The following is a 20,725-nucleotide window of genomic DNA, read 5'->3' as shown; positions in this document are numbered from 1 at the left end:
CATATATACATACTTTACAACTAAAAATAATGTAGAAAGACCTCATTAAAGCTATAATTTCACACAAACATTTACACAAAATGCTAATGGAGCCATTACAGCTTTAATTGTTATTTATCAAGATCCAAAAAATATTGATCACAGCTAATCTGAAAAGAATTTCATACCTCAGGCCCTTAAACTGCAACCTTTACACTGGTTCAGATCTGGAGAAGAAATAACAGGGGCATGGGATGGGTCAGTAAGGAAAACTTAACTCGTAAAACAGTTTTCTTTTGAAAAGCTCAGCAGTACCACAGACACCACATCAGTATAGGAGGGAGCAGGTAAAGGTAAAGGTAAAACATTTTTTTTAAAAGTAACGCATTAGTTACTTTTACTTTCAAGTAAGTAATTACTTTTAGAATATTGTAACTCAGTTACTAACTCAGTTACTTTTTTGAATAACTAACTAGTAACTATAATTAATTACTTTTTCAAAGTAACTTGCCCAACACTGATTATCACTGTGTTGGTACACCAGCTGTTGTTCACATACATACAGAGCCCCCATGCTTTGCGCTTACCGGAGTCCACTGTTTGGTCATGTCGCTGTGTGGTGTAACCTGCTAGCTCAATAGCAGAGTCCGGAATGGATTGATGTAGCCAGGATTTGTTGATAAGAAGGATGCATGAGTCTTTGATGTAGTTATACGCTGCTATTTGCAGCCTCAATTCATCCAACTTATTCGCGAGGGATCTGGTTTTTGCGATGAATAGACTGGGGAGCGGTGGTTTGAGTGGCTGCCTCCATAGCCTGGCTAGTGCGCCGGCCCTGCAGCCTCGCCTTCTCCTTCTCTCGATGCCACCTGCGCCTCCACCCCGGAGGGATAACAATCCATGGGGAATCCGGTCTCCTTGCTATTTCCACCGGTATCTTGTGTAGGCGGACAAATGTGCTAGTCACACTCTCACGGTAACTTACTCCGATCTTGAGGAGATCATGTCGGCTATAGATGTTATTCGCTTGACTGGTAGAACACAGAAACAAACACAAGGCGTACAAAAATATCCAAACACAGCGCTGATCGGTGGGACACTGAGCTGCTGCAACTACATGCGCCGCCATTCTGAATGGAACGAATGAATGTCAAAGCTAATAAAGGTGACGTTAGGAGCTGTGATGATGTTCATGGTATCAGAAGCTGATATGGCTGTTACAGAGACAACCCACACAGCTGCTGTGGTGAAGTGTGTGTTAAAGCAGAGGAACACAGAACAGCCTAACACAGGCCCAAACATTACAACAAAGCAGGATCCAGGTTCTGTGAGAGGATTTCAAACAGAAGCTGGAGAAGAGAAAGGACTCTGTTGGAAGGACTACAGAAAGCAGGCAGCCGAGACCAGTCCAAGTGTTTCCATGGAGGCCAGTCTAACATTCATTTATACACTAACGTACAGCAGTGAATGGGAAAATGATCCATTGTTTCAAATGTCGAAATAGTTCTCAGTTCATTTACAGAGTTTAATACAGTTAATAAGGAAATGAGAAATGTTCAAAACAGAAACTGATAAAGTTGGATCCAATTCCAGTGATGCACTTGAACGCAGCGTGAGCAGTTCAATTCAATTCAATTCAATTCAATTTTATTTATATAGCGCCAAATCACAACAGAAGTCGCCTCAAGGCGCTTTATATTGTACAGTAGATCGCACAATAATACATACAGAGAAAAACCCAACAATCATATGACCCCCTATGAGCAAGCACTTTGGCGACAGTGGGAAGGAAAATTAACAGGAAGAAACCTCCGGCAGAACCAGGCTCAGGGAGGGGCGGCCATCTGCTGCGACCGGTTGGGGTGAGAGAAGGAAAACAGGATAAAGACATGCTGTGGAAGAGAGACAGAGATTAATAACAGATATGATTCGATGCAGAGAGGTCTATTAACACATAGTGAGTGAGAAAGGTGACTGGAAAGGAAAAACTCAATGCATCATGGGAATCCCCGGCAGCCTACGTCTATTGCAGCATAACTAAGGGAGGATTCAGGGTCACCTGGTCCAGCCCTAACTATATGCTTTAGCAAAAAGGAAAGTTTTAAGCCTAATCTTGAAAGTAGAGATAGTGTCTGTCTCCCGAATCCAAACTGGAAGCTGGTTCCACAGAAGAGGGGCCTGAAAACTGAAGGCTCTGCCTCCCATTATACTTTTAAATACTCTAGGAACAGCAAGTAGGCCTGCAGAGCGAGAGCGAAGTGCTCTAATAGGGTGATATGGTACTACAAGGTCATTAAGATAAGATGGGGCCTGATTATTTAAGACCTTGTATGTGAGGAGCAGGATTTTGAATTCAATTCTGGATTTAACAGGAAGCCAATGAAGGGAAGCCAAAACAGGAGAAATATGCTCTCTCTTTCTAGTCCCTGTCAGTACTCTTGCTGCAGCATTTTGGATTAGCTGAAGACTTTTCAGCGAGTTTTTAGGACATCCTGATAATAAAGAATTACAGTAGTCCAGCCTGGAAGTAATGAATGCATGAACTAGTTTTTCAGCATCACTCTGAGACAGGATATTTCTAATTTTAGAGATGTTGCGCAAATGGAAGAAAGCAGTCTTACATATTTGTTTAATATGTGCATTGAAGGACATGTCCTGGTCAAAAATGACTCCAAGGCTCCTCACAGCATTACTGGAGGCCAAGGTAATGCCATCTAGAGTAAGAATCTGGTTAGATACCATATTTCTAAGATTTTCAGGGCCGAGTACAATAACCTCAGTTTTATCTGAATTAAGAAGCAGAAAGTTAGCGGCCATCCAGGTCTTTATGTCTATAAGGCATTCCTGCAGTTTAACTAATTGGTGTGTGTTACCTGGCTTCATGGATAGGTAGAGCTGCGTGTCATCTGCATAGCAGTGAAAATTTATGCTATGTCTTCTAATGATGCTGCCTAAGGGAAGCATGTATAATGTAAACAGAATTGGTCCTAGCACTGAACCCTGTGGAACTCCATAATTGCCCTTAGTGGGTGAAGAGGACTCTCCATTTACATGTACAAATTGGAGTCTATTAGATAGATATGATACACTGGGGTTAGTTCACTGCCTAACCCCACAGACCCGGTCAGTCTGGACTTTACTTTATTTCTATTGGCTGTCAGTGAGATTTCAGAGCAATCAGAGACTGTGCGTCTGCGTATGAAGTATAATTCATGTGGGTGAAGTTGTAGAATGAGAAAGGGCAGTTTTAGAGTATTTCCTGCTTTCTTTGTCCTGCTTGTGCTGATGGAAAATTTTATTGACGTGTGAATTCATTCTTCAACGCTCAATTCTGCCTGAACAACGTGAAAACTTTTCTTATTTTTGTGTAACACAGTTCAACGCACTGAAGCATCGACTTGTTCCATTATCCAACAATGAAAACAGGAAACAGAGACAGCTGGCCTTCAAAGTAAAAGCTGCTCCTTTTGAAACATGTTGGCAGTAAAATGTAAGAAGAGCTGAAGCACATAAATGATCTACATGACTAAATATTAAACACAGTTGATATATTTGTGTGAGTGTTGCACAGCTGATGGCCGATGGCTGCGCCTACTGGAGTGTTGTGATTCAGGTGTGGATGTAATGACTCATTCATCACATTTATTTCTTCCATAAAGCTCCTTTTTCTCTCACTTTGGCTAAGCGTTATTAAAAACAGAAGAACTGTTTACACTTTGTAAAAAATCTCACACTCTTTCTGCCCATGTCTGACGCCTGTTGCATTATGGGTAACAGGGATTTTAGGCCAGCCAGTCAGAGCAGAGTTTGACAATAAAGCCAAAGATGGCCTCCAGTGAAGGTGGGACATGATGGCTGACGTGACTGCAGACTGGAGCCTGAATCAGGATCTGCCAGTTCCATGTAATCACATCATTTTAATGTCATTATGTTGTGGATCAGATGTGGAAACATCACTGTCTATTTTATTGTTCACACTAAATCCATGATGGCTCCATGGTTCCATGTTCAGCTTACAGAGCCCTGGGCACAGATGTGTGATGGACCCTCACCAGCAGGATTTGAATGCTCGGCTTCTTTTCCTTCTTCAATAATTAGACATACAGGGCACACAGTGTGTGTACAGAACAGCTGAAATCATTATGGAGGTCTCACTGGAATATGAAGGAAAGGAAGCATCACAGTCCAGCTTCACTGAAACTTTAAAGTCTCTGATATGAAATGAGAAATGAAGCAGCCAGAGCTTTTTCATGAGTGGAAATCCATTGTGATTGTGAGCTGCTGCTATGGCCTCCAGATTAGCCAGCAGCTCATCCTGCTCAACATTTTCTCACCAACTTTAATGGAAGTGCGATGTTTTCAGCTGGAGTGATGGTCAGGGTGGCCTCCCTCTCCTCTTCTTCTCCTCTTCCTCTTTCATGTGTAAAGCCACTTCTGCTGCTTTCATTCATTTGGAAGTCCTGTAGCTGAGTTTGGGAGAGACTAGCAGCCTCGGCAGCAGAAGGGAGAAAGGCCGGCTGTAACACCACCACTTTATTCTATTCTACCTGTCAGGTCATTTTATCATGAAATAGATATGCTCATGTTTTTACTGTGTTTGGTTTGAAGAGCTAAAATGTAAGAAGATCAAATGGTGCTCTATGTTATTGTGTTGGTTCGTTTCCCGTCTCTTGGATGGAGCCCAGCTGTGTGTGGCCCCTGGGCCTGGCCTGTGGTCAGAGTGTGTGTTGGAGAATCTGCTGATTAAAGTCCAGCACTGAGTTTGTAAAAACATGTTTGTCAATCATTTTGTTTGGTTTATGAGGAAAATGATTCAATAACTTCCTGCTAATACACAACATTTCATCATATTTCAACATAACCCTCTTTTGTCTGACCATTTGAATCCCATTTGAATTTCCAATAAAGGATCCACAGAGTTTGGTGAAAATAATGACAGTAGATGTTTGTGTGAAAGTGCTTGAAGCAAATTTGTGTGTGATGTTCTTTCAGTGTTGCACTTTGTAGACGGTCCCTGAGCACTGGTCTGACAGCCAGCTGCATATAGAGACCAGTGTTGTTAGTCCAGGTCAGAAGATGACTTGCTGGAATGAAAATGAGCTTGTAGTTTGTCTGCTTTAATAATGTGACTGGAAAAAGGTGTTGGACTTCAAATATGTCCGTTTCTTTCACACTTCACCTTTAAAAGTGAAGCCATGTGGAAACACATGACTTTTTCATGTCCTTTTCATGTTTTTATGATAAATGTACGACTTTAATGTGAAACATTGAGAGTTTTTTCTCTTGTTGTGTTTGTTTGAAGCTGCTTCCTGTTGGCTTCAGCTGTTTGGAGTTTCCATTTTCTAAACTTCTACATTCTGAACCTTCTTCAGCTCTGAACAGATTATGAAACACTGAATGATTTCAAGCGCACACTGTCTAATAAACTTACATCTTTCATTCTTTATACAGATTGAAGGGCTGTGGTTTGTCAAAGATCAGATGTGATTATCTGGCAGCAGCGCTGAAGTCCAACCGCTCCCATCTGAGAGAGTTGGACCTGAGTTTCAACAACAACCTGAAGGATTCAGGAGTGAAGCAGCTGTGTCGTTTTCTGGAGAGTCCAAGATGTGAACTTGAAACTCTAAGGTCAGTCACCATGTTTTAGTTGTGCTGAGATGAATATGATGTGAAAGTTGTGCTGACACTAAACTGCAGACATAAGGCTGACATAAGGATCTTCATGGTAAAGTCTGTTTTCTTCTTCTCTGGTTTAGTCCATTGACTGTAGCAGAACAATGTTCACATTTCAAACCTTAAAAGAAGAAGAAAATTCCTCCAGTGGATAATTGACTGTGAAACTCTAAAACTCTTCATTCCACCTTAAAGTCTGTCTGACACTGAAATCCAAACCAAAATGGCCGTTTGCTTTACAGACAGCAGTCCAACACAAACATACACACATCATCCAATGTTTATTCAGCTTAGGCTCACAGGGCTGGAGCCTGTGCCCTAGCTGTCATAGGGCAAGAGACGTGGTCCACCTGCACAGGTGAGCAGTCCATCACAGGGCCAACAGAGAGACAGAGGCTGTATCCCAATTCAGGGTCTGCAGCCTTAAAGTACGCACCCTCAACGGTCCTCAAGGGCCGCGTACTCAAAGACCACTAAGGCCGGAAGTGCGAGGTTTGTAGGCTTGTGAAATGGGACGGTCTAGCCCCCGTCGCGCTGCCCAGGTTGCCTAGCAACCATGATACTAACAGCTGGAAATGTGTCATACAGCATTGTTTGACAGAAATGAAGGAGAAAATCTTTTGTTCATTTGTTTGTTTGTTTCTACATGAGCTTTGTGTGATTTGATAAGTATCTGAGGCTGAGACCACGGGACAGTAAAACATGATTTTTGGGCTTCATTTCTGTACTGAACAGTCATTTTAAGATTAGCTTGTAAATAACAATTAGCTAATGTTGTTCATGAGACTAAAGTCATATCACTTTGGTAATGTAAATATAATGTGGCCAATATGATAGTTATTATATTAATCATCATTAGTTATTACAGCAGTGTACTTGAACTCTGTGTCAAAAACTGAGCTTCAGTAAAGATTCAAGTTGCAGTTATTTATATTTCCTATCACCTTAAATCTTCACTCAAAGACAAGTATCTTTGACAGTGCATATATAGGTGTGTTATATACAGTGTAGGGACTAAGGCGTTATTAAGTAACGCGTTACAGTAACTACGTTATTATTGTGGTAACGAGCACGGTAACTAGTTATTATGCCAAAATCAGGAACGCGTTACTCGTTACTGGGATTTAGATCGGGTCGTTATTTGTTACTTTGTGTGGTGGCTATCGTGGAACTTCCACAGATTCAGTAACATTAGCAAGTGGTGGAGGCCAGCAGGTGGATGAGGGAAAGGGGAGGAGGAGAGCCCTGAGGCGGCCGCCGGTCCGAGTGTCAGGTGAACTGAATTTCAGGTAACAGGTTATGACCTGCAGTCTATCTGGGTCAGATATAAACCAAGTTTAGGTGGAGTTTATTTTCGTTATGCTGACTTTTTCGTACTGGGCACTAGCTAGCATGTTTCTAGTTCTAGAGTTTCTATACAGCTGGGTGGGTGCTATGATGTTACTGATGTTGAACTTTATTTTGTTCATAAGGTTAGTTAGTAGAGTTTCCAACCATCCCCTAAAAAATGGAATCGTCGCGTTTCGTATTGAGGTGAAAAGGAACACAGTTTGTCACGGACTTCAGCTAGAATGAAAAAGATACAAAGCTGGAGTTATTCTGTGTCCTTGCTGCACAGCTGCCTCTTCTTCTCTCATTCTCTCCCCCTCCCTCTCCTGTTTCTACTTCAATCATGAAACTGATCAGTGATCAGCTGATCGGCTTTTCTGTCGCAAGTCCCGGCTCTCTTATTTGTTTATCGCCCACTTTGCGCCAGAAAGAAGAAACCAGCGGAGGTCGTGTTTAACAACAGGAGCACGTTTGTAATGGGGAAGGCTTTAGGACCCAGGGGACCCAAGGCAGGGTATAAAAGAGGAAGTAGCAGCAGGTGCCCTTCTTCTCTCATTTGCACTGAGGATCGGCTGTGAACAATGGTTATGAGAAGGTGAAGAGCCTGAGAAGTTTCAATTGTCTGCTACACAAACTGTTGTAAATCTCTACAGTAGTGATGGTGAGATGAAGCCTCGTGATGAACTGAAGCTTTCCATCCAACTGGTCGACTCATGGTTCAAAGCATTGTGATGATTCATTTGCTCTACTGCGCCATCAAGTGGATAATTCAAGTGAAACAGGCTCTGTGATTATAATGATGTGATGTGTAAACCTCTAAACTGAATAAATAAATTGTTTTCATGGTTATTTATCCCGAATATTGTCTCAGTAAGTTTGATACAAAAGAGAAAGTGGAAACCATCAGGACAGAGTTTTGGTATGATTGTGTAATTGTTAGAGCTGGGTATCATCACTGATTTGTAGAATCGATTCGAATCGGGGAAATTTGCCTCAGACAGTCAGAAATATTATAATTCAGATCATGCATCAGTACATTTCCATATTTTTGTATCTATAACAATAAAGCTGACACTTGCAAGACTTTATCAAAGGTGTAAGCATCACAGCAGATGCCTTTGTGTCAAAGTAGCTGAGGATAAAACACAGAAAGACGTGAAGGTGATTTTCCTTCCTGGATTTTATAAAAATATTCTGTAGTAGATCACAAACGAAAGAAAACCATTAATCAACATAGGAACATTACCTGATGCTGTTGAAGTGAAGCAGAGCAAAGTTACAGAGGTTTTATTAGAGACACAGCTAAGCGTTTTGCAATTTTGCATAATTATAAAAAGTTATAATTTGTTCAGTAGCCTACTGAACAGCAGAAAGTGACCTACAGCGCTGCAAACAATGGTAGACTTGTGCGTAACAAGCAAGCGAATAATGCAGAAAACAGATTTTTAGATGGGAAACTGTTCTTAAAGTATACCGTGTGTGTGTGTGTGTGTGTGTGTGTGTAAGAGAGAGAGAGAGAGCTGTGCATGAAGTGTGATTTTATCGTGGTGGAAGCAAAACAGTAAAAGTCAGAGGGAATTCATGACGATGTTTATGTGAAGCGTAGTTTGGATCTCCTTTTGCTGCTGGTTCAGTCAATATTGTTTGGAGAGAAATAAAACCTGCAGCTTCAGAATCAGCGCAAAAAGGGCATAAACACGAAGCACGGACCTGCCGACGGATCAGAATCAGTGAGCTGTCGGCTTTCAGCCCCGACCGTGTCCGTGCCGTCTGGTGAGAAAGGCGACATCTCACTGATTCTGATCCGTCGGCGGGTCCGCGCTTTGTTTTTGCGTCTTTGGGCAGAATCCGTGTTCCTGCTCTCATTTAATGTTCTAGCTGTTTGGTGGTGGTTGAAATTTAGTGAGGTTTAACCTTAGATTCTGGCATTTCGGGCAAAATAAATAAAAAATAAATAATGGATTCAGGATTTTAATTCATCGATATCATGTTATCCAAGCTAGAATCGATTTTTATAGATAATCAAAATCAACCCCTAGTAACTGTGTAATCATGCTTATGTACATCTGGATAATGACACAAACTAGTGTTTGGTGCTTCACTTTTTAATAAACTAAAAGACAGAAATCAGATTATATGATCTGTAGTGTTGTTTATTTATATTATGGTACTTATCTTTGTGATATTTATTACTGTGTGCATACTTTATTAGAAGAGATGAGATTTAACAAATCTCTTCCTTGCTGGTTCCATCGAAGAAGAAACGCTCAATTTACTATGTAGCACGTACGTAATCAAATTCCCCAACACAATGTGATGGGGGAATCAGCTGTGTTTTGCTGCCCATTTTATTTCGAATCTGGCGCAAACCGGCGAGACAGTTCCGTTGCCTAGAACGTCACTGCATACGTAATCAAAGCAAGCCTCGATACGTGCTTCACAAAAAGTCCCCCGAGATTACCCGACACAGGTTTCGAAGCTTCGACACACAGGACACATCACTACTCTACAGCAGAGGTTCAAGGTACAGGCTGTTATTCTTTTAGTGTTTTTTTTAAGTACGTTGAAATGTATTTGATGTTTATTGTATTTCATGTTTTTAGTAGATTTTAGAAGACCACAAGTGAGTTGTGCAGCAAATATAGTAGTCAGCTGGAGGTAGGTTAACTTAATATATTTGACAATAAAAAAAGTATATTTATGCACTGAAATCTAATTTATATTGTATTGCCTCCTGCAGGACAGGCTGCACATGTGAATTTGTCACTGTTTTTTTCCTCCTTCTCCTTGTTGTTGCGTTTTTCTCACAAGTTGGTTTTAGAGTAGGGTCACCTTTTAAAACTGAATTTTTCTTATGCTGGGTTTGTTTTTTATTTCTACTGGGCTGGTGCAATATTAGTCGGGCAATATGCAATCCCTGAGCTGGGCTCTTACCTTAGGGAAATTAGGTCTTTTAGAGGTGCTCCGTGTGGATTTGTGGTGAATAAGTTTTATTTAGAGTGATTTTAGTGCCACCAATTATTGCCTGAAATAAAACACTTAGTGCATGCGATAAGTGTTCTGTTGGGCTCGTATTAATTTGGGGTGGATTTGTTTCTTTGAAAGCAACGAGCATCTGGGACCGCTGGGGGAGAGCAAGCCCTCAGGTGATAGTTGCATTGCTGGCAGGTTGCACCAAAAAGACTATATTGTGGTCGTTAGTGACCTCTTTATTGTGATGTTTTAGGCCTATTGAAAACCCTTTTTCGGGTTTTTTTTGTTTGTTTTTTTGTTTTGTTTTTTGTTTTTTTTGTTTTTTTAATAATAAATTTTAACGTATCTGGCTGATATTGACCCTCTTGTCCCGTTTATTCTGGGCTCATTCCTGCAAGAGCTTTGGGCCTGAAAGTTTGCACGAGTAGTATACAGGCCCTTAGCGGTTACTCGGTGGCTTTTACATGCTACACGTTTAAGCTTGATCAACTGTTGTTAGAATTTATTTAATATTACCTTCTAGTTTTAGCTGAAGTTTGCTGGAGCCACAGCTGTAAAAGCTGCTGGTCATGATATCGGTTTGGATATGTGGTGAGAGGGAAACATGAAGATGAAACCAGGAGATGTCCTTACTGAATCATCAGAGCTGAACAGGTGATGGAGAAACAGGTTTACCTTTTAGGTGACATGAATGAGTTGAAGGGAAGTTATGAACTGTTTCTGAGAAATAACACCAGGATCCTTTAGCTGACAGCTGGTAACTGTGCAGGGGCGGGTCTAGCAAAACTTTGCCAGGGGGGCAGATAGGGCATTAACAGGGAAAGGGGGGCACAAAGTACTTTTCTTTCTTATTCTCATTTAAAATGTCTCGCTTTTAAAAAATAATTATCTGAATCTTACAACAAACGATTGATAGATTGATGCCTCAAAACAGTATACATCACTGTCTCTACGGCGTTTGTTTTCATTCAAAGGCTTTATGATTTTTCCTATAATGGCGGGCCGGTCTCTAGTCAAAACGCCTGGGCCGTTTTTTTTTTGTTTTTTTTTTTTGTCCCAGTCCAGCCCTGTATGCACCTCATCTGGAGTCTGGTGTTACCTACATCTTCCTATTCGGAAGGCAGAATTTCCGAGTTCTGAGTACAATCGAAAGCACCACGACTGCAGTTTTCGTGTTGGATGTAAAAAGCGCACATGACGCTGTGACATCATGGGCGCCGGTCCAGGCATGGAATTTCTCTCGTGGAAATATGCACATTATTTTTTCCTTTCTATTGGTAGGTGGCACAGTGCACTTGTGGCAAGTAAGCAAGCTAGAAGACTGGCAATCTTGCTGGGTATCCAGTTACGGAAGCAACACATTAACAAGAGAATTCTGAGTAAAATTAAGTTACTTTCCCTAGTAACTAGTTACTTTGAAAGTAACGAGTAACTTGAAGTAACTGAGTTACATTACTAGTTACTTCTATCAAAAGTAACTAAGTTACTAATTTAAAGTAACCTACCCAACACTGATTATATATCAGAGACAAATGTTGTTCTTTCTAAGTATGTTGGCATTATAGAACTGAAACAAACATTTATTTTTAGCTCCATTCTGCTGCTGATACATACTTTAGGTTTCTGAACATTAAACTTGTTTCTGCCTTTCATAGTGTGTAACTTGAAGGCCCTGAGTACTTTCTCCCACACTGAAAACACTGGAATGATATAATTATTTGAACATTACCTAATAAGACTGATTCAGGACAGACAATTAGTTCTTTTAAACTTTCCTAGCAGTCCTTCACAAACAGGGAACAGTATGTCTATTCTCTCCATCTGCCAGCTGCTGCTGGCTCTTCCTCCTCCTCTTCCTCACACACTGCTGAGTTTGTCCTGGTGGATCATCAGGGGTGCAAAGCCTCACAGATGATGTGCAGCAGTGGGTCCCTCAGTCTGTTCTCACTCTGGACACTTGCAGTCGTCACACATGGAAATCAAATGTGTGATAAGCTGCAGGATTCAAACACAAGTGTAACTTATAAATACATGTTCATACTTTTATTCCACAATCAGAGAGAAAGAAACAGAGAGAGAGTGCAGGACAGACAGACAGGTGACAGTCTCAGGTGTATACACTGCTACAAAACAGCACAAGAGAAGGAGGATTTAGTGTTTGTGTTATTACGAGTGCTAAACAAGAAGAGTTCCCAGATGGTACAGTGGACACATGTGTGACTCCTGTGATTAAAGCATCTTTCTTTCAGCTTAACGAGTGAACCGTCAGCTCGTTCAAACACACGTTAAAGTCCGTTTGGCTCGACACCACCGAACAGAGGCAGCAATATAACATAGCTAACATTAACAGTGCAGTGAATCCTGCTTGTGCCGTGATATTCAGGACTGCAAACCGAGCAGCATCACTGACTTCCAGCTTGTTGTGTTTGGATATATGACTGACTTTAATTATCCATAAAATCATCACATTCTCTGTAAGTTTAAGGTCGACTATTGAACGGCGTATATTTTAAAGTAAAGGCTTTAAAACCAAGTAAATGCTGAAAGTACAAACATCACTAATGGCAAATAACTTTGCCAACATGTGGCCAACAGTAATGTTTTAATGTTCTTCATTATTCAACATTTGCACATAAATAAGTGATATAATATTCAGTACTTACTTTTAAAAGTTTACTTTTTGGCCGCCCCTCTTCCGCCGTTTTTTTTTTTCTCTGCAAAATTATCCACACCCACTGCTGCGCTATGAAGTCTGGGATATGTTGGGCCATGGAGGATACACGGACCCATCCTTAAAATTCAGGGAAATGAAGGACGCATTTGAGGGCCGCATTTCAAGCAGCCTTTGAATTGGGACAGCCTTCGTTGCGTCGCTGTGACATAATCAGCCTTAAAATTCCTTTAAGGCTGAAGACCCTGAATTGGGATACAGCCAGAGAGGCACTCTCTCACATCCACACCTACAGCCAATTTAGAAGCACCAATGAACCTAAGCAGCATTTCATTGGACTGTGGGAGAACATCCAACCTCTACAGAAAGACCCATCTGGCCAACAAGCTTCAACCTACAACCTTCTTACTTTAAGGCACTAGTGCTAACCACTTTTTCCAATTTCAGCCCAAATCCTGCATTTTCCTGTTTTTGACTACAGGCAAGTTGCACTAACACTTTCTCATCAGACACTGCCACCTAGTGGAAGAAGTCTTAGTCCCATTTGAAGCTTCAGATAACAGTTAGTTCCTTTAAAAAGAGGTGGAGGTGGTGGGGCCACAGCACCATCATCACTGAGTGCCATAGGACACTTAACATTTGTTTCCATATGCTGGGAACTTCCTGTTGTTCCAAGGAGGACTGGAAAATGTGTGAAAATCTCCCAGTCAGTTCCTCACAGCACACTTCAATCATTTCCCTCCCAAAGCATCAGGACCAGGGCTTTTTCTTTCTTTGAGAAAAGATATTTCCACACAAACACCTCATGAGTGTGACTCTCAGAGCTACCAGCCCTTTCCTACAATCACAAAGCTCTTGAAATCAATGATATCAAAACTGGAATCAAATGAGTCCAAGTCTTCTGCTGATTCAGCATCACATTCATCTTTGGTTCTTGTTCTGCATCCCCACTGTAGGAGCCATGTGAGTTGTTCCTTTTTTGATTAAGTGGGTTGGTTTAAATGCACTCACTGTATTGGTCCACGGGTGTGGGGCGTGACTCATGGGTGTGTTAGGTGATAAATGTGGTTGCACTCACTTGTTCACCGCACCTGATGTTGACGAGCAGAAAGGTAGGGTGAGCACGAGGGGAAACCTTCTGTTGACCGCAGCTTGGACGCAGCTTGAGTCATTTTGATGTATTTTGACTGTAACTTGAAATATGGTTTATGCACTAATTTATGCCATAGGCCAATGTTGTAGTTTGGCATAGTAACTGGTGTAATTCTTTGTGAGTTGGAGTTATTTGGTTTGTGCAGTCTGTGCATTTGTTTAATGACAGTCTGCATTTGTTGCAGACTGTCAAGGACCATGCTGCTAAAGGATTTCTCTCGGTAGAAGAGCTTGACAAGGCAGAGAATGCAGTTCTTTGCTTTTGTCAAATGAGGACATATTCAGATGAGATCAGTAGGTTGCAGAGGGGTGAAAAGGTGAAGAAGAGTAGTGAGCTCTATAAGCTTAATCCTAAGCTTGAGAATGATGTGTTGAGGGTGGGAGGTAGGCTTAGTAGAGCAGCTATGCCTGAAGAGGCAAGGCATCCCGCTATTATAGCTAGGGATCTTCATATTTCTGACCTTGTGCTTCAATATATACATCAGAAAATAGGGCATGGTGGACGTAACCACACGCTGTCCGAATTGCGGCAAAGGTATTGGATTCCAGGTGCAAGCATTGCCATAAGAAGGATTTTGGCTAAATGCATTGTCTGTCTCAGACTTCATGCAGCACCAGGATATCAGATGATGGCAGACCTTCCACAAGATCGCATCTCACCAGATGAACCTCCATTCTACATCGGCTGTCTCTCACCCTTTACCCACCCCTGTTGCTTGTCATGTGTTTCTTTGGTGTATTAAGAGTTTTTTTTCATGTGCTATGTGCAGAGGTGTTTTTTTCTGTTCTCAAACTGATCTCCCTGTTGGAGCTCAGTCTGGGGGGAGTTATTTTTTTCTTCTTATCTTTCCTCATGTTGTGCTTTTTCCATGTTATACCTCTCTGACCTGTCTTCCCCATGTGATGTTTTTGTGTAATGCATGTATGGTCGGAGGGTAAGATGGCGCCGCCATTGCGTGCAATAGGTCGGCAGCCTTATGAAATTTCCCCTTGTGGGACTAATAAAGGTATATCAAATCAAATCAAATCATTCTCTCGGGTTGGAGTAGATTGTTTCGGACCTTTTCAGGTTAAGCGTGGAAGGTGTGAAGTAAAGAGATATGGAATTATCTTTACATGTGTGGCTGTGAGAGCTGTGCATTTAGAGGTGTTGTCATCTTTGAGCACAGACTCCTTTATTAATGCGCTCCGACAATTTAAATCAAGGCGGGGTCAGGTATTGGAGATATGATCGGATAATGGTACAAATTTTGTGGGTGGTGAACGTGAGTTGAAAGAGGCAGTGGAAGGGTGGAATCAGGCACAGATTCATGAGATGCTGCTGCAAAAGGGCATAAAGTGGATTTTTAATCCTCCTGCTGGTTCCCATCATGGCGGTGTTTGGGAACGTCTCATAAGGTCTGTCAGGAAGGTGTTAAATTCCATTCTGAAAGTGCAGAATTTGGACGAAGAAGGCCTTTGTACAGTTCTTTGTTAGCCAGAGGCTATTATGAACAGTAGGCCAATAACCAAAGCCTCTACTGATCCTAATGATTTGGAGGCTTTGACTCCTAACCATCTGTTGCTGCTTAAGACCAAGCCATTGATGCCACCAGGAGTGTTTCAGAAGGGGGACGCATATGGACGACAATATGGAGGCAAGTACAGTACATGTCTGACCTGTTCTGGAAGAGCTGGGTTAAGTAGTACCTGCCCCAGAGCGTCAGAAGTGGCAGAGAATCAGACGGAATTTCATTCCTGGGGATGTGGTTATCGTTGTCAATGATTCTGCGCCTCGTAACTCTTGGGTGTAACTCCCCCAAAGCGCTTTACACATTCAGTCATCCACCCATTCACACACATATTTTGACTGTAACTTGAAGTATGGTTTATGCACTAATTTATGCCATAGGCCAATGTTGTAGTTTGGCATAGTAATTGGTGTAATTCTTTGTGAGTTGCAGTTATTTGGTTTGTGCAGTCTGTGCATTTGTTTAATGGTTTGAGCCCATGTGCTGATTTGTATAGTGGACAGTTGCATGTGGAATAAAAGGAGCAAATAATACAGAAGTGTATCTCATGTGTTCACTGTTGCGCGTCATCGGTGTCCTCATGTTTAGCCTGCCGCGGCCGTTGGTTGGAGGAGCCACAATACCCACCATGGACTTCATTCCTTTCCAAGCCAGCCTTGAGTGTCCTTTATTCAGCTCATCCTCTTCATTACTTTTAGACCTTATTTTAGCTGCTTTATCTCTCTTTGAACAAGTTTATGTGCCTCAATCCTTTTCTTCTCTCCCTCATAACAAGACAGCTTCTTCTGACTGAGAACATGTTGGAGTGATTTACTAATCCAGGGCTGCTTATTGGGGAAAATAGTTCCTGTTTTCAAAGTAATTTTTCCCAAAAAGAAATGTAAGTAGAAACAGATGATCTAAGTGAGAACATGAGCCTTTTAAAAGTCCCAGTGGGAGCAGTCAAAGCAATCCCTCAGTTCCAGTATAGAGTCTCTGATCCAGACTGGAACAACTGTGTGCCCAGTTTGAGCTCTCTTCAGTCCTGTGATCTGACAGACCCAGAGGGGCCATCACATCACATTTAGAAGTTCCCCTAATGGAGCCACAACACATGTCCAATACTTAGACAAACTGGAAGAAATGATTCAAGGACTTAGTCCCAGAACAGAGATTCAAATCTCCAAACTCAAACTGGCTGCATTGGGACATATAGTCTGAAACTCTGCACAGTTTCCTGTTTGAAGCTGCTTCCTGTTGGCTTCAGCTGTTTGGAGTTTCCATTTTCTAAACTTCTACATTCTGAACCTTCTTCAGCTCTGAACAGATGATGAAACACTAAATGATTTCAAGCTCACACTTTGTCTAATAAACTTACATCTTCCATTCTTTATACAGATTGAGTTTCTGTGGTTTGTCAAAGTTCAGCTGTGATTCTCTGGCAGCAGCACTGAGGTCCAACCCCTTCCATCTGAGAGAGCTGGACCTGAGTGGAAACTACAGCCTTACGGATTCAGATGTGAAGCAGCTGTCTGATCTTAAGGAGAGTCCAGACTGCAGACTGGCGAGTCTGGTGTAAGTAGAGTGATGGAGTGAGTGGGTGGTGCTGTCAGCAGTCTTGTACTAAACACAGTCAGTATAAAACAAAGATCCAGTGTTTCCTGTAAAGCTGCAGCTTCTCAGTGAAGCTGTGAGAGGAGAATGGTGACAGGCTTCAGGATTGGACACAAACACTTCCTGTTTCTCACCTTTATGGTCACCATAGTAACGGCTGACACACTCTGATCAAACACTGTCAACAGCCAATCAGCTCTCTGAACAAAGCAGCACGCAGACCAATGACTGCATTCATTTCCAAGTTTAAAGCAGTGAAGAACACAGTCTGTAGGTGAGGTAGAATTTAGTGAGAGCAGATGTTTGTATGGAATTCCTCCAGCTAACAGCTGGAACCGTCCATCTGGATTGTTGGGCTTGTTGTTGGGGTTGCCAAAGAGCTCAGAGTGGACAGACCAAGGTTCTTCTAATGAATGAAAGTCCAAACTCAAACTAGGAGTGAAAAACATTTTCATCAACTTCAATAAAAATCTAAAGATTAGAAAAAGTGAAGCAACAATGAGTCCTAGTACAGTCCCAGCACTGAAGTCCCTGCTGCTCTTTATACTGGATGTGCTGCATCACTGACTGACAGCTGATGAAGAGTCTCTGGAAACACTCGTTTATCTCCTCTGCTCTTCCTTCTTCTCTCTGCAGGTGGAGCCGATGATGGTAAACAGGACGGTGTGTGTGCTGAGAGAGGAGCAGCTGTGTCCTGATGATCCAGAGAGGTTGAAGCAACAGCAGCTTGTGTGTAGAGACGCTCTGACTGGGCCATGTTACTGGGAGGTGGAGAGGAGAGCTTCATCCAGCAGTGACTGACAGAGGAATGAAGTGCAGATGACTGTCAGTGCTGCAGAGTGAACTGCTCTGAGAACAGCTCCACTGTCAGACACAATGTAGAGTCCAGCATCATCCCTGTGTGTCCCTCTGGATCATCAGTGGATCTGGACTGCTCTGCTGCTGCTCTGTCCTTCTAAAGTCTCTGCACAGTCTTTGTCTGACTCTGGCTTCAGACCCTCCTGGATCAAACTCACCTGGAAAGGCTTTCAAACACCTTTGAATAATAAACATCATGTTTTTATAAAATAAATATCATGTTTTCATGTATGTGTGCAGTTTGAGGCTCAGTGGATAAATCAGTGCTTAATGTTTAATGTGGATACTGTGAGTACAAGAAAATAATTATTATAATATGATGTGTTAAATTTGTTTAGATCAGAGGAATAAGGAAAGGATTTGTCTGTGTTTCAGTTTGGCTTAGCTGTAGGCTTGAGTGTGTAATTGTTTAGAGGGAAAGGAATTTATGGACACTGGGGTTCTGCTCTCATCAAAGGAGACAGGAAGCTACAGTTGGGGGTTGCTGATGCTGATGCTCGTACCTTTAATAAAAACTCATAATTGTTATAACTTAGAAGTAGGTAGGTTTTGTTAGGATTCAAAATATTGAAGGAGGGTTGCAAAAGGAAATCTAAAAATAACCACTCTGGTCCAGGAGGTAAGGTCAAGCGAAGAAGTTTAATGAGATACACGCATGGAGACCACACTGTGCAGAATCAGTGTAGAGCTGTCTGACAATACTCAAAACAAAAGGTTATATAGGGTTGGGGTGATACAACCCCCCCCCCCCCTTGCATTAAGCAGACACAATACAGCATACGTCAATCCAAAACCACAAACGTTCAGTTAACTTTGACATAGTTTAAAAAGAACAGCGCCGTCGTCTCCGTCCAGGTGTCTTCCCACAGCTCGCCCTCGCTGTCGCTTATCTCTGGGACATCTGGTGTACTTCCTGGAACAGACTAACACGTACGCACACAACTTTGCAGTTACAGCAAAATAAGTCTTAACTCTTTACCTACAAAATGAGTCTACTACTGTGTGTGTATGTGCTGTGTATATGTCATGACCTCGCCTGTACTCTGGCTCACCTCGCACCTCTGCTCATAACCTTTTCATCAAACAAAAGGCCAGCACGTACACAACTGAAACTGCTATGTGTAATATATTGAATAAATGTCTTGCTTAAATGATACTACTTAAACTCAATAAAAAGAATATAAACGAATACAAGATACCCAAGAGTAATCTGATATAAATGTCTTGTAAGCATGTGTTGCAATTCCTTCCCAGCTCTAGTCAACTTCACAGTAGATTGGCTGATCATACCACCAGCCAAAAGCTTTTGACCCTCAATTAATGGACCAAGCTGCAGCTCTTTATAAGCACAGAAGCAAGTGTGTATAAAATGATTATAGTCATTCTCATAACAAAAGTTTCAAAGATTGCCAATCTGTTTTGCTCATCTCAATCTGATCTGAAAGTTACATGCTGTACTTATGAATGTCCTGTGGATGCTGCAGGTTATATATATGGCAAAAACATTCTGTTTAACCCCACAGTTTGCAGGAGACTCTCCGCCTTATCTGTAAATGTAAAACAACAAGAGGCCAATGGCCCAGTGAATGCAGAGTGGGGGTCTCAGTGTTTGTAATATGTTAACTCTGTTGTGTAGAGGAATTTGGTGTAGCTTGGGTGAGGAGATTACTTTTATGACCCCCAGGAAGTCACGTCCACAGAGACACACACAGTGCTTTGACTGTTACGCACCCACACCCACATGCTCACTCACTCACGTGCACACACAGGCACTCACGTGCTCGTGCATACACACAGACACAGAGTTTGCAGCACACCATGGGGGTTTTATGATGGGGTCGCTTCCACAAAACTGCGTTTCACAGACAAAGGAGTGAGAGATTCTGCAGAGGGACACCGGCCTTGCACGTCTCTCCTTCTAGAAGATGCATGCTTAAATGAAGATGAATAAAGATGAATAAAGGTTTTGTGAAATAACTACTGAGTTCCGGTGCCGTCTCTGGATGCCCGAGGAATAAAAGAACCAGGGTGAAACTGATTTCGCAACAGTTTTGGTGCCGTGAAACCCGGGATTCGCTCGAGGCCCAGAGGGGATGAATTGGCAGAGCTGAGATCGTGAAACGAGGCGAACAGAGCGCTAGCTCACCTGATTAAAAGGTAAGCACGACCTGTTTCTTTTCGAACCGTGCATATTGTTTAAAGCCTAAATTATCTGTTCGCTAAGTTGAACGCATCTCAGTGTAAATTCACTCAGTAGGTAAAAGAAATGGTGTTTGATCAGTCTTAGTTAGTAGTTAATAGAATCGGTGCTTCATCCGTGGCGGTGTGTGATCCGTCTTAGTTATTAGGAAAAAGTGGCGGTGCTGTGATCCGTCCCCGTGCATTAAAGCAGGAAACGTGTGTTACTATTAGTTAGAAAGCGGGGTTTAAGGCCTCGTCGCCAGCTCAGGGCTGTTTGTGTTCCGGGCTTGGTTGCCTCACTTCCCTTCGGACGCGGGGGGGAGACCTGTGGGACAGGAGATCCAGGGTGGTAACCTGGGGATTCGGAACTCCTAAATAACTAAGTCGGGGAGAGGTCCCTGTCACAGTCTAAAGTCTGCATAAAAGCAGGATCGGTTGCTTTCACCGGTTAGATTCCGAGCTGAGTTGAACCAGTGCCTGATGCAGAAGGACTGTGTGTGAAAGCGCAGTTAGAGTCTGTGTCTCGTCTGAAGTACGGGAGTCAATTAAAGTAACAAAAAGGACCAGCCTCGAGGGGCGGGTTCACAGGTGGAACAAAGGAGGAGTAAGATGTGTGTGTGTGTGTGTGTGTGTGTGTGTGTGAGAGAGAGAGAGAGAGAAAGAAAAGTGGGGGCGAGTGACCAGCCTGTGAGTGTGTGTGAATTCCTTGATGACAAAAGAGGGAGAAGAAGTAGATTAGTTGATTTTCTGTGAAATAATAATAGTCAAGAAATCATAGTGATCAAATAGGAGAAAGTGAACTAAA

General features: G+C 42.2%; 1 protein-coding gene across 1 annotated transcript in view; it reads left to right on the top strand.

Annotated features, from left to right (window-relative positions):
* The window catches only part of LOC134620385 (NLR family CARD domain-containing protein 3-like), a 39,926-nt gene extending 22,396 nt beyond the window's left edge, over positions 1–17,530 (top strand). Inside the window, exons 6-8 of the mRNA XM_063466547.1 lie at positions 5,431–5,607; positions 16,666–16,842; positions 17,518–17,530. Of these exons, the coding sequence (XP_063322617.1) occupies positions 5,431–5,607; positions 16,666–16,842; positions 17,518–17,530 (367 nt within the window). The remainder of the gene's footprint in view (positions 1–5,430; positions 5,608–16,665; positions 16,843–17,517) is intronic.
* Positions 17,531–20,725: the final 3,195 nt, after the last annotated feature.

Source organism: Pelmatolapia mariae, linkage group LG3_W (assembly GCF_036321145.2).
Source record: "Pelmatolapia mariae isolate MD_Pm_ZW linkage group LG3_W, Pm_UMD_F_2, whole genome shotgun sequence".
NCBI lineage: Eukaryota > Metazoa > Chordata > Actinopteri > Cichliformes > Cichlidae > Pelmatolapia > Pelmatolapia mariae.
This window is presented reverse-complemented; position numbering and strand designations above follow the sequence as displayed.